We start from the raw sequence: 14,637 nt of genomic DNA on the forward strand, positions 1-14,637 counted from the left end.
AGCAGTCTCACACCTAGGAATATATTTTAGAGAAATAAGAGAAGAGCCATGACAGGAATAGACATATGCACATCCCTGTTGATTGCAGCATTATTCATAATAGCAAAAAGATGAAGACAACTAAGTGCCCATCAACAGATGAATGGATAAACAAATTATGGTATGTACAATGGAATACTATGCAACAATATAGAACAATGATGAATCCGCAAAACATCTCACAACATGCATGAATCTGGAGGGTGTTACGCTGAGTAAAATAAGCCAATCACAAAAGAACAAATGTTGTATGAGACCACTATTATAAAAACTCAAGAAAAGGTTTACACACAGAAAGAAACAATCTTTGATGGTTACAAGGGAGGGAAGGGAAATCATTAACTATAGATAGTAGACAACTGTTAACGTTGGTGAAGGGAAAGACAATACACAGCATAGGGGAAGCCCTTACAACTTCAACAAGGCAAAGAAAGAGGAATACATGGGAGGAAAAAAAAAGGCAACCATAGTAAATACTATAGCGTATACAATCCTATAACAACAGTAAAAATAACAGGCAGATATATAGGCAGATATGTCTGCTGAAAAAGGGAAGAAGGACATATAGGAGTATACCCACATATATATATAGCTTAGGCTATGGATATTTGTACATACATATTGCATGTACAGCATATATATTCATATATATGATAAAGCACAGAGGGGCACAGTCATAGAAGCTTCCTAGACACATCCAAACACCTTGAGGGATGGAGTTACTGGCGCTGAGGGCTGGGGACCACGGTCTTGGGGAACATCTAGGTCAACTGGCATAGCTCATAAAGAAAACGTTCTACATCTTACTTTGGTAAGTAGTGTCTGGGGTCTTAAAAGCTTGTGAGCGGCCATCTAAGATCTATTTGTCCCATCCCATCCAGAGCAAAGGAGAATGAGGAGAACCAAAGACATAAGGAAAATATTCATCCAAGGACTAATGGACCGCATGAAACACAGCATCCACTATCCTGAGCCCAGAACTAAATGGTGCCTGGCTACCACCACCAACTGCTCTGACAGGGATCACAATAGAGGGTCCCAGACAGAATGGGAGAAAAATGTAGAACACAATTCAAATTCACAAAGACCAGACTTAACCAGTCTGATAGAGACTGGAGGAACCTCCAAGACTGGGTGCTGGACACCCTGCTAACTCAGAACTGAAGCCACTCCCGAAGTTCACCTTTCAGCCAAAAGCTGCTGCTAATCAAAAGATCGGCAGTTCGAATCCACCAGCCACACCTTGGAAACCCTATGGGGCAGCTCTGCTCCATCCTGTAGAGTCGCTGTGAGTTGGTATTGACTCAGTGGCAATGGTTTGTTTTGTTTTTTTTTTTTTTTCTATAAAACGGTAACGTGAGGAGTGTGCTTCTTAGATCAGTGAAGTATACAAGACCCAAAAGGGCAACACCTGCCCCAAAGCGAAACTGAGAAGGCAGGAAATGACAAAAAAACTGGACGAATAGAAACAGAACCCTGGGTGGAAAGGGGGACAGTGCTGACATATTGTGGGGATTGCAACCAATGTCACGAAACAATTTGTGTGTAACTTTTTGAATGAGAAACTAATTTGCTCTGTAAATGTTCACTTAAATCACAATTAAAAAAAAAAAAAAAAACTACTACAAGAGACTAAAAGAGACCTACAAAAATGGAAAGACATCTCGTGCTCATGGAAGACAATATAGTTAAAATGTCAATATTACTTAAAGCGATCTACAGATACAGTGCAATCCCAATATAAATCCCAACAGCATTCTTTACTGAATTGGAAAAACGAATGACCAACTTCATATGGAAAGGATAGAAACCCTGAATAGCCAAAGTAATATTTGAAGAAAAAGGACAAAGGAGGAGGCCTTACACTCCCTGATACCAAAACATACTATACAGCCACTGTAATCAAAACAATCTGGTATTGGTTCAACGATAGACACATAGACCAGTGGAATAAAATTGAGAACTCAGAACTAAACCCAAACATCTATAGACAACTGATATTCAACAAGGAGTCAAAGTCCATTCAGTGGGGCAGAAACAGTTTCTTTAATAAGGGGTACTGGCAAAACTGGATATCCACCTGCAGAGCAGAAAAATGAAACAGGACCCATACCTCACACTACACACAAAACTCTAAATCAAAGACCTAAATGTTAAACCTAAAATCATAAAATTCCTGGGGAAAAAAAATAGGTAGAAAAGTAGAGGACCTAATCTTTTGTAAAAATATGATAACAAACACTACAACAAATGCAAGACTAGAAGAAGACAAAATAGATACATGGGACCTCAAAAATTAGAAACCTATGCTCATCAAAAGACTCTTTTATATTGCAAGAGTAAAGAGACAACCAATAGAGTGGGAAAAAACAATCTTTGGAAATGACTTATCCTTTAAGGAGCTAATCTCTAAAATCTATAGAAAACTGCCACACCTCAACAACAAAAGACAGCCCAATCAAAATGGTCAAAGGACATGAATAAAACCTTCCCCAAAGAGGACATCCAAGCAGCCAGCAAACATGAAAAGATGTTCACGATCATTAGTCATCAGAGAGATGCAAATCAAAAGTACAATGAGATACCATCCTACCCTGGGCAAAATGACACTGATTTAAAAACAACAACAACAAATGTTGATGAGATGTGGGGAGATTGGAATCTTTATCCATTGCTGGTGGGACTGTAAAATGCTACAGCCACTATGGAAAACAATATGGCGCTTTCTTAAACTAGAAATAGAACTACTCTATTATTCAGCAATCCCACTCCTGGGTATATACCCTAGAGACCTAAAAATAATAACACGGACAAACATATGCATACCTATGTTCATTGCTCCTCTATTAACAGTAGCAAATACATGGAAACAACTGAAGTGCCCATCGGGATGAATGGATAAGGAAATTGTGATATATACATACAGTGGAACACTACACAACTATAAAGAACAGTGAAGAGTCCGTGAAACATAACACGGTTGGACCTGGAGGGCATAATGCTAAGTGAAATAAGTACATAAGGACAAATGTATACTCTCTCTTTTGTAAGAAAACAAGAACAGATAAATACAGAGAGACCAGTGGTTACCAGGAAGAGGGGGAGGGGAAAGTACCCTTTAGACCTTAGAGACTTGTAATTTTTGGTGATGGGAAAGTGGCACCGAATGTGGACATAGGGAGCACAGTACAACAAAAGTAAAAATGAATGAGCACATATGGGTGGGTATAGACACAGAGAATGTTGACAAATTGTGATAAATGTAACTAATGTGAATGAATAAGTTGTGTGGAAATTGTTGTGTGGGAACCTAACTTGCTGTGTAAACTTCACCAGAAACTCAATTTAAAAAAAAAAAGAGAAGATAGGTCTTAAGGGTTAGTTTATCTCATGCCTGTTGATATATCCAGTGAAGTGTTTTTCAACAAAATAATGAAGTAGATCAATGTTTTTTTAAAGTAATACAATCCTAATAAAGCAGATAAAAGCAAAAATGCAGGGCCTTGTTGACCTCTCTCACCACCACCTCCCCACTCCCGCAGTGGGTTCTGACATCCCTCTGCAGTGAGCAACAGGGGAACTTAGATTGCAGACTACTAGACTAGGTCAGTTATGGGTCTTTGGGCCATTTAATGTGAAATTAAAATTACTTTTAAAATCCTGAATTTCTTTTTATTTTGTAAGCCTTCTTTAAGGAGTAAGACATTTGTACAGTTGTACAAGGGGATATTAGTGTTTCCAAGGTAGACTTCTCATCTTCCACATGGGAGACCCAGGATCTATTCCTGACCAATACACCTCATGTGCAGCTACCACCAGTCTGTCAGTGGGGGATTTCGGGTTGCTATGATGCTGTACAGGTTTCAGCAGAGCTTTCAGACTAATAAGACGGCCTAGGAAAAAGGCCTGGTGATCTACTTCCAAAAAATCAACCAGTGAAAACCCCATGGATCACAACAGTCTGATTAGCAACCAATCATGGGAATGGCATAGGACTAGGCAGTGTTTTGTTCCATTGTGCGTGGGGTTACCATGAGTCGGAGGCTGCTGACTCAATGGCAGTTAACAACAACAGTTCTACAAAGATAACAGTGTTTCACATGATATTTTGCATATAGAGATTATGCTTTTCCTTTTTTAAATCAAAACATAAATTATAGCTAAATACTTTGTCTTATAGCAGAACTCTGAAGTCCTTGTTTCAGAAGCAACTAAAATGAGGCAAGTAATAAGATGTTGATTTTCACAATAGTTGTTCCTTTAGTGGTATGGTTCACACTGTTGTTACATGATCCCTGAGTGAATTCATTGTATTCAGCCAGTTGACACAGTGAAAAGTCTAGCTGTTTTGCTTTATAACTTTTTAGATCAGCCTATGTAGAAATACAAATCTCTTATCTCTTCTACAACACTGCATATTTATTTGTTTCATTTTTCCTTTGTGTTAGGCTTTTTCTTCAGGAAATCCTGCATTCACCACTAAGCATTGTTGACTGCTTTGTCTTTTTAGGTGCTGATTGGACATATCTCAAAGAAGATGAACAAACAGACTTTCCCTGAGCATTGTAGTTTGTGTAAAGAGATCTTGCCATTCACAGATCGAAAACAAGCCGTCTGTTCCAATGGCCACATTTGGCTCCGGTAAACCATTTTAAGCATGCTCTGTTTGTGTTCACTTTTCAGTTTCGTATCCCACAAACCACCACTGTAAAGATTTATGTATCTAAAATATATGTTACTCGTTTCTCTATGTTGGAGAAAAACTGCTATTATAAAAACTGGCCTGGACTTTGATTATCATCAGTGTAGCTAAAGCAGGAAGGATGCCCTTTAAAAGACAGTTTTACCGCTTGATAGGGGTTTCCTTATTTATTTTGGTAATACTGATTTACTTAGAAATAACATTAATTTTTTTTTAAATTGTACTTTAGATGAAGGTTTACAGAACTAGTTTATTTCTCATTAAACAGTTAGTACACATATGACAATGGTTAACAACCCCACGACATGTCAGTACTCTTCCTTCTTGACCTTGGGTTCCCTATTACCAGCTTTCCGGTCCCCTCCTGCCTTCTAGTCCTTGCCCCTGGGGTGGTTGCCCCTTTAGTCTTGTTTTGTTTTATGGGGCTGTCTAATCTTTCAGTGAAAGGTGAACCTCAGGAGTTACTTCATTACTGAGCTAAAAGGGTACGTGGGGACCATACTCTCGGGGTTTCCCAAGTGTCAGGCCAGTAAATCTGGTCTTTTTTTGTGAATTAGAATTTTGTTCTACATTTTTCTCTAGCTCTGTCCGGGACCCTCTACTGTGATCCCTGTCAGAGCAGTCAGTGGGGGTAGCCAGGCACCATCTAGTTGTCCTGGACTCAGTCTGATGGAGGCCGTGGTAGTTGTGGTCCGTTAGTCCTTTGGACTAATCTTTCCCTTGTGTCTTTAGTTTTCTTCATTCTCCCTTGCTCCTGAAGGGGTGAGGCCGGTGGAGTATCTTAGATGGCTGCTCACAGGCTTTTAAGACCCCAGACACTACTCACCAAAGTAAAATGTAGAACATTTTCTTTATAAACTATGTTATGCCAGTTGAGCTAGATGTTCCCCCAGACCATGGTCCCCACAGCCCTCAGCCCAGTAATTTGGTCCCTCAGAGTTTGGATGTGTCGATGGAACTTCCATGAGCTTACCCTGAACAAGTTGTGCTGGCTTCCCCAATATTGTGTACTGTCTTACCCTTTACCAAAGGTACCACTTATCTATTGTCTATTTAGTGTTTTTCCATCCCCACCTCTCCCCTCCCTCGCAGCCATCAAAGATTGTTTCTTTTTTGTGTGTAAACCTTTTCATGAGTTTTTATAGTAGTGGTCTCATACAATATTTGTCCTTTTGTGATTGACTTACTTCCCTCAGCATAATGCCCTCGAGAATCATCCATGTTGTGAGATGCTTCGCAGATTCATCATTGTTCTTTATCATTGCATAGTACTCCATTGTGTGTATGTACCATAATTTGTTTATCCATTCATCTGTTGATGGGCATCTAGGTTGTTTCCATCTTTTTGCTATTGAAATAACATTAATTTTTAAAAAATTATTAAAAAGTAATACATGTTAAAGTTAATGGAATATAAAAGTGCATGAAAGGTAAAAGCCCCCCTACTTCCCTCAATCTCACTGTCCAAGGTAACCTTGGTGTGTTCTCATTTTACTCGACCTATGAGCTACATTTGACACAATAAATCATTCCTTCCTCCCTGAGGCATTTTCATCATCTAGCTTCCAGGACACAGTACTCTCCTGGTTTTCTCCCTACCTCTGATTTTTCATTCTCAGTCATCTTTGCTGGTTCTTCCTCATCTCCTTGAAGTCAGTCCTCGGCCTTTTTTTCCTTCCCTGTACACTTCTCCCTTGGTGCTCACATATCACATGTACACTGGTGACTTAAAAATATTGCTTTAGCCTGAATCATACACCCTAAATCCAAATTTAGATATCTAATTGTCTACTCAGTATTTCTATTTGGATTTTTAATAGGCATTTCTAATTTGAATCCAGCCTTTTCTCACCACTTTCGCCTCTCTAACCCTGGTCCAAGACACAACTGTCTCTTGCTAGATTGTTGTAGTTGTCTCCCAACTGTTCTTCTCATTCATTCTTGCCCCCTTCAGTCTGTTCTCAGTACAGCTGTGATCATGATCATGATCCTGTTAACACTTTGTCAGCTCATGTCACCTCTCTACTCAAAACCCTCCAGTGGCTATCCATTTCTGATGAGAAAAAGTGAAAATTCTTTCAGTGACCTACTAATCCTTTTTCCCTCTCTGACCTTATTTCTTACTTTTCTTCTTCTTACTCACTTCCCTCCAGGCATACTGGCCTCATTGTTCCTTGGTACATGAGGCACCACTCCCACTTTGGGACCACTGCACTGGCCACTCGCTCTGCCTGGAAGGCTCTTCGTGCAGATGTCCATGTTGCTTCCTCAAATGTTACTATATCAGTGAGGCTGCCCCTGGCCTAAAATTAGAGCATTCTGCTGACCTCCCCCTACTCTCACAATATCGTCCATCTCTCTTCCTTGCTTTGTTTTCCTCCTTGCAGTTATCACCATTTAACATAACTGTTGTTTTTACTTTTTGTTTTTTTCTCCCTCCTCTAGAAAGCTCCATGTGGACAGGGAATTTTGTTGTTTTGTTCACAGCTCTTTCTAGAACATTGCCTGGTACATGATTGACGTTTAGCAATTTTTTTTTTGGAGGAGGGGAGAGGAGGACTAAATGAATTTTTATTACTTTCAACAGAAACAGGATTGTGCCACACATACTATACTGTCTTTAGCAGCTTGCTAATTCTCTTATCAAAATATTGTGGACATTTTCCCCATTCTTAATGACTATGGTTTTCCATTGTATGGATGTTCCATAATTTACTCCCTTATTGATGGATATTTAGGTTTTTCTCAATTTTTTTGCATTTCTACACATTTTCTAATTTGGCTTTTTTTAATGGGGAAATTTAGATTTTGGGTTTGTAATAATAATAACAACAACTAACATTTATTGAGCACTACCAATGTGCCAGGCACTATTCTAAGCAATACACATGTGTGTTAAGTTACTGCATCCTCACAGTAACCATGCATAGTAGGCACTGTGACTCTTTCTGTTTTGAGGAAACTGGGACATAGGAGATTAAAAAACGTGCCCATAGTCACCCAGGAGGTTAGTGGCAGCTAAGAACCCAACGTTCTGGCTCCAGAGTTCACATTTGTAACCACTGCACATTAATGCCTTTCAAATGCGTTCTTTCACAAAAATTATTTTTATTTTTGCTGATTAAAGTTAGTGCCCAAATGTTCAGTATAATTTCTTTATGTGAAAATGGGTGCTTGCTGCCACTCAGATATAATCTTTCTCCCTGGATACCCAAGTCTTTATTTAAGGTAGACCTACTTGGAATCCCTCCCCGCAGCCCTCCTTCTTCTTTATATGTTTCTGCTCTTTACTTGCTCAACTCAAACCCTTTATCTTTTGGAAAACCTTCTTGATGTATCCAAATGCACCCTTTGCCGTCTATATCGATCCCATCTAACTACTTGCCTGGTCTTGCTAGGTGCTCGGTGAATGGTCATTGGGTGGAACTGAGTATTCCTGTATATGAACATTTATTAATGTCCTACCTTTTTCTCCCATCATTTTTGTCCCACTATATTGTCAGTTTCTTAAAATTACTAACAAGAATAATGTTCTCTTCTTTTCAAATAATACATGATCGATTTCTTTTTAACCTATCAAGTATTCAAAGTACAGTCAACTATGGACGGAATAAATTCTTTCCCAGTGCTGAAAATACGGACAAAAAAGAAGCTGCAGTGACTAAATTAGTAGTTTTGTATCCCTTACCCTAGTACTATGACACAGCCACTTCCTCTTTACTTCCCCATTCATTTTACCATGAACTTGGGGAGTAATTTTTGCTGTCTCATTTTGCTTATGTGTGATTTTGGAATAATTAACTGTGATGAAGTTACCTTCCAACATCATGCTGCTTCCTCTGTTTCGGTAGAACCAGAGCAAACTCTCTCCCTTGACAGTACAATCTGTCTTCTTTCAGGTGCTTTTTAACCTACCAGTCCTGCCAGAGTTTGATATACAGAAGGTGTTTGCTCCATGACAGCATTGCCCGACATCCAGCTCCAGAAGGTGAATGCTCTCCCAGGCTTGGGAGGATGAGATTGAGCATGCTGGCACAGTGCCAGTGCCTCAGAATAATGACTTGGGTCAGGCTCGCACTGCTTAGTTTATGCAGTCAGGGACGGGGAGCAGGCTCGTTTTGCTGTTTACAGTATTATCTTGAAGCCAGAGCACTAATTAAAAATTCGTAATTGGAAGGAGTCGTGTTAAAGTCCATATTGCATGTTTAGTATGTGAGTTAAAGTGCATCTGCAGTTTGCTGTTCTGTCACTGCAAACATATTATTCATTCAAAAAAAATGTCAGAGCTTGTTTTAGAAGGCATATATGGATTATATTTGAATGAAAGCTCTACAAATGAAATTGAATACAAAGACAACATTGCTGAACCAGTAATAGGATATGCACTTGGAGTCATTGTTCAGTAGCCATGATAGATTTTTTTTCTAGTTCATTTATATTCTCTTTCCTAATAGCCCTGGTAACAAAGCACACATTTTTGTTAGTATTAAAATAGATATAACTAGTTGGAAGTAAGAGTGCACATGTCATTAAGGAATGAAGAGATTTAAATAGCCATACAAATGTCAAATTTATGATCTTAGGCTCATTAACATCACACTCTCACCAAATGAGCTAACTAGACTCAAGCATGTACAATCAAGTACACGTTTTGGGGGAAATTTGTGGTCTCAATTAACTAAAACAAAAAATATTCTATATAAAACTGCATGCATATTCTTGCTCTAAACTGGCTGAAGCTTTCTGATTCTAAGAAGTTGGTGTATTGGCAACTGGTGTTCTGTTTTAACTTTTTATTGTGGAAAATTGCAGTCATACAAAAGTAGAGAGAAGAGTATAATGAACCTTTATGCCCCCGTTTCCTCAACTTCAGAACTTACCAACTCATGGCCATTTTTTGTTTCATCTACTCCCCCACCCACTTCTTTCTCTTGGATTATTTTGAAGCAAATTGTTGAGAATTTTTTTAAAACTCACTTCATTTGAGAATTGATATACTATTTGGGCAGGAAATCTGGGAAAAATGGAAACTTAAAAAACAAAAAAAACCTGCCAATTGACTTTAAGCTGAGCCACATGCAACTTTTGGGAAGAATGAGGAGGTACTGGATTTAGAGAGTGGTTCTCAGATGTCTGCATTTCACAGACCAGGGAGGTATTGACCCAGTGTTGCCACCTTTTTATTTCTCCAAGTAGTGGCATTTAAAAAGAACTTCCTATTATTTTATACAAGAATATTTTAACGCTAACAATGTTTGAAGGATATAATCTCAGAATAAAGCATAATCCTTTCTTTAAATGGAATAAATTTTGCTTTTTGAAACACTCATTACATTACGTTTATTTTCCTATTCCATCATAGAGGGATGGAAATTTCATCACAAACTTAGCTTTGAGAACCACAGATTTTGTCCAGCCTCTTCTTTTAGAATGGTAGAAACTGAAGCTCAGAGGAGTGAAGCACTTTGTTCAGGGACAATAGCTAATTAGTTGCAGAGCTGGGATCAGAATACTGGTCTGTTCACACTGCAGACCAATACTCGTCCCATTTCATTGTACTGCCTTTTCTGAAGCTAACCCTTGATACCCCTTGTCTTCCTTTTACAGATCCTGACTGGATTAAGAGGTTACTGCAGAGCCCCTGCCCTTTCTGTGACTCTCCTGTCTTCTAAATGTCAGTGGTGGGAAGATGGAAAGGGCATGTACTGTGCTGTAGAAAACGTCCTCCAGTCTAAAGAGAAAGGATGCTCTGGCGTAAGCCTGACCTTCACAAGTGGAAGGCACTCTTCATATTTGTAAATAGGACACTGGGAACTCATCTCTGAAGTACATTCTCTATCTCCAGGGACTAAAGGATATCACAGAATGACTGAATACAGAGATTTTAAGTAATTTTGAGATGAACATAGCCCCCCAACTCCTTACCCAATGAATACTTATTTTTTAAGTGTCTTGACTTAAGCAGTCTGAACAGAAAGAACGTCCTATCATTTCTAGGAATAGAATGATCTCTTCTAGAGAGTTTGGATAAGGCCTTTGCTGGGCTGAGTTAGGTTTTACGTCTTGTTTTGGTCTGGAACTGCCTTGTTGCTCCAGAGAGCTTAAATTCCCTGGTATGTGGCATTCAGTGTACCAACAGATACTAAAAGTGACTAAAACAATATATGGGTCAGAAATTTTGTTCTCAGTAAATAGCCAGAAATCTCTATCCCATCAATTCTTGTTTTTCATGCACATTGAAAATATTTTCCTAAATCTCTTCTGTTTTTAAGAAGTCGAAGCAAAGACTAAAATTGGTTTTAACGTGTCAAATGATCAGTTAACTATTATAATAGTTGTGACTTGTTTTTAATTAGTTCCCATGTCATCAGACTTCCTGACCCAACTCTTTCATATTTATGTCAGGTATTGTAATTCACCCATGTCATATCCTTGCTTAAAATTTAATCTGGATGAGATGTTTGTACATAGGCTTTTGAAAAAAAGAAAGAAAATCACTCTTGTATTAAAACTTCTTAGTATTTTTTAGTGTTGACATATCCAGACAGGTTTCATTTAATGTCTAGTGTAGGAGTATACAGAGACCCTGCCTAGAGACTTCTGGAGAGAGATGGGCAGCTCAGAAGTGGAAACCCTTGAGCTCTGTTGTTAAGAGTATGTGCAGCTCAGTTGAACAGAGCCTGGGGATTTCTTCCTTCTGTAAAGTTCCTTGATGTTTGTAATACGTGCATTTTTCTGTGGGCAATTAAAAGGAGACATCAGAAGGTAATTGCTCTTAAAACCTAAAATAGACATTCTGGAATTACAGTGTTCTTGGATTTTTTAAGTAGTGTCCTAGAGATTGGTGCTAATTAACAGGACTGTAGTGCACACATCTTGAAGTGGTGCACACATCTTGAAGTGGTACATACTTCTGCAAAGTTGGATGGGAAATACAAAATGTGAATTTCTTAAATCATATTTCATGCTGTTCATCTTTCTTGCCTTATTCTAACAATTTCCTGCTTTTATCTTGTAACCTTGGTGAAAGAAATTTTGTCCTCACTTTAGAAATAACATCTTGAGAGTTGGATAGCACTGTAAGAAGCCTCTATTTCTATCACACTGCACTTGTATTCTTCCTGCCGCCGTTAATAAACAAGAGCCCCTAAGAGGCATCGAGGCACTTCCAAACAACCTGCTTTGAAATGTGTTTTGTTTTCTATTCAAAATTCTTGTTTAGATTCCTGTGTTTAATTGTGTATTTGTTGAAGTCTTCTTATCATTTTGTGATAATTTCAAGAATAGTATTTATCCAGACTTTTGGGTCCAGCGTATTAAATTGCTTTTCAAGAAAGGGAGCTAAGTAGCATTATAATCATGAATAACACAATACCGAAGGTCGTATGGTTGAAGTTTGTGCCTATAGCTGTTTCACTTTACAAGAAGTATGACAGTAAAAATTGAGATCATGTCAAGGAACTGTTTCAGTTTTAGTAATCATGGCATGCTTAGTTTGGTTTTTTGTTGTTGTTCCTAATCAGTTAGTAGGTGAGAATTTTGTGCTGCTCCATTTAAAACTTACATTGAGTTTTTATTTAAAGCAGGTGTGCATTTTTGTGAACATTTAACTATTAGGAGTTAACTAAAAAGGATCTCCTGAATTATTTTATGTATCAATGTAGGAATAAACATGGCAACTATCTTACTACTGTACATAAGAGTGCTGTTCTAGAACATTGACTGTCTTTGGCCCAATGGCCTTCTTCACACTCTGAAATCCAGTCAGCACCTGCCTCAGCCCAAATTTCTACATACCCAGTTGGTTGGCCTTCCTTATCTTCCCCTTAGCCCTCCAATCCATGGAGGTTCATTCAATGACCTGTGAGGAGATGTTGAGTTAGTAGCAATGTCACAAACACAGTGTGCTTCTGAATTTCTCTAAGCGTCAGCAGACTTGATGATGGAGTACTGATTCTTCCAAGGGACAGATTGGCCAGTGAAACATTAGAAAAGTGGGAATGACACCAGGAATCTTTAGACTAAATTGCATCTAGTTTAAAGTTATCACACCCTGTCTACCTTCATAAAACTTGCCTGATTAGTTTAGTGTATTTCATATTTATTTCAGCTTTAACTGTAATAAATATTTCAGGAGTGGAAGAAATAGAAATGATATTGCTGTACTGCACTTAAAGTGCAGAAGGAAAGATTATAAAATTAGACCTTTTAAACTATAACACTGTTGCATTTTGGGAGTCTGATATCCACATATATATCACACTTTCTTTGCCTGGGGTTAATTTGTTCCTATTATTCTAGATAAGAAATTGATAGCTTGTTATGCTTGATATTCATTCTGAAATCCTCATGTGTCCACCACCCAGACTTCAAGCTCTCTACCTACTATTATATGTGCCAAAACTACCAATTATTTTTCAGTGTCAAAAGTTATTAGAACCACTGGTAAAGCTCCTTGTTGAGTGTGACATTTTTCTGCTTCTCCCTCTAAGAAGTTTTTGAGAATGTTAATGTTGTAGCGTGTGGGTTGGACCTTTTAGCAAGTTCAACAGGTTAATTAGGTTAAAACCATGTTAAAGGGTAATGATTAAATATTAAAATGCATTCTGTTGTAATTACAGTAGTATCAGATAGGACAAAAAAAAAATCGATGCTTACTGGTGCTCATTAGGAGGAATACGACGCTGGTTTTACAGAGCACCTGCTCCCATTGCAGCAGTTGAACCGCCTCAGAGTCTGGTGAAGAGCTGCAATTCCTGGAACAGAACCAGGAATTAATGCCCCTGATTGATTTCCACAGGGTTTGTCCATTCCTTCTGCCCCGACCTCTCTCTCTTGCTTTTTCTTCCGGAAGCGGCACTCTTAACTTGCATTCTTTAGTTCTGTCAGCTCTAGCACACGTTCAAGCTAACATTGCACATTTGAAAGAAAAGCAGATGAATGATGACATTGCTAGAAGCTAAATCATGTAATGAGTCTTCTTTCCTAGAAAGATTTAACAGTTACAGTTCTTTCTAAACATAATAATGTTAGTTTTTAACAACTTGGTAAGTTGTATCTGGTGGTTTTTTTCAAAACTGTTTATAAAATTTCCTTGTCAGAGTGCTCACTAACTGGTTGGTTAGACTTCAGGCTAGGAAATGGCTCAATTTTAGCATCTTACCACCACCGGCCCCCTCTCCCCAAACCAATTACTATTCTTGACAAGCAGAAATTACGGTTAAAGCTAAACTGAATGGGTTATATTCAGGCAGTGGGCCTACTTTTTTCTTTTTAAGCGGAGAGTATGTTCTGCCTTTTTTTCTTTTTAAGGGGAGAGTATGTTCTGCCTTTTTTTCTTTTTAGAAATTGGGCGGCACAAACAGCAAAAGCCTGACAAATAAAGCCTGTTAAATGTCTTCCAGCTAGCCCACCATGTACTGTTTTGAGTCCCTGCATGACTTCCTTAAGTCATTGTGGGTGTATCCTTATGCTCTTACATTGTTCTTTGGTGTGTTGGTGGAATTCAGTGAAACAGGGAAATGTCTCAGGAACCTAACTTTTCCTCTCAAGATTGTCAGAATTTTAAAAAAAAAAACAGCCTGTAAAGGACCTAACTGAAGTGAATTGGTTTTGTTGTGGTTATTAATGAAAGCATCAGCTGGCAGCCTCAAGCAGTTTTAGGACTATGGCTCATGGTTCTCATAGTTATTAAACTTGGAAGTGATCTTTCTTGAAGCTAAAAGAAGTTTGTAAAGTAAAGATCTGCTTCTTGTCTGCTAATGTATCTGTGATTCAACCTAAATCGAGGGCATGTGAAATTTGACTACCCTTAAACCAAATTAAGCCAAATTTACAGAATATAGAGTTGCTTCTCATTATGTAAAGTCCTGCGGTGTCACTCTACCCTGTGTAGC

General features: G+C 38.4%; 1 protein-coding gene across 1 annotated transcript in view; it reads left to right on the forward strand.

Moving 5' to 3' along the window:
• Positions 1 to 14,324, forward strand: part of GTF3C4 (general transcription factor IIIC subunit 4) — a 36,621-nt gene extending 22,297 nt beyond the window's left edge. The window contains exons 3-5 of the mRNA XM_004375784.2: positions 4,550 to 4,680; positions 8,641 to 8,729; positions 10,349 to 14,324. Of these exons, the coding sequence (XP_004375841.1) occupies positions 4,550 to 4,680; positions 8,641 to 8,729; positions 10,349 to 10,413 (285 nt within the window). The 3' untranslated portion in view covers positions 10,414 to 14,324. The remainder of the gene's footprint in view (positions 1 to 4,549; positions 4,681 to 8,640; positions 8,730 to 10,348) is intronic.
• The last annotated feature ends 313 nt before the right edge of the window (positions 14,325 to 14,637 follow it).

This window comes from Trichechus manatus, unplaced genomic scaffold (genome assembly GCF_000243295.1).
Source record: "Trichechus manatus latirostris isolate Lorelei unplaced genomic scaffold, TriManLat1.0 scaffold00038, whole genome shotgun sequence".
Lineage (NCBI taxonomy): Eukaryota > Metazoa > Chordata > Mammalia > Sirenia > Trichechidae > Trichechus > Trichechus manatus.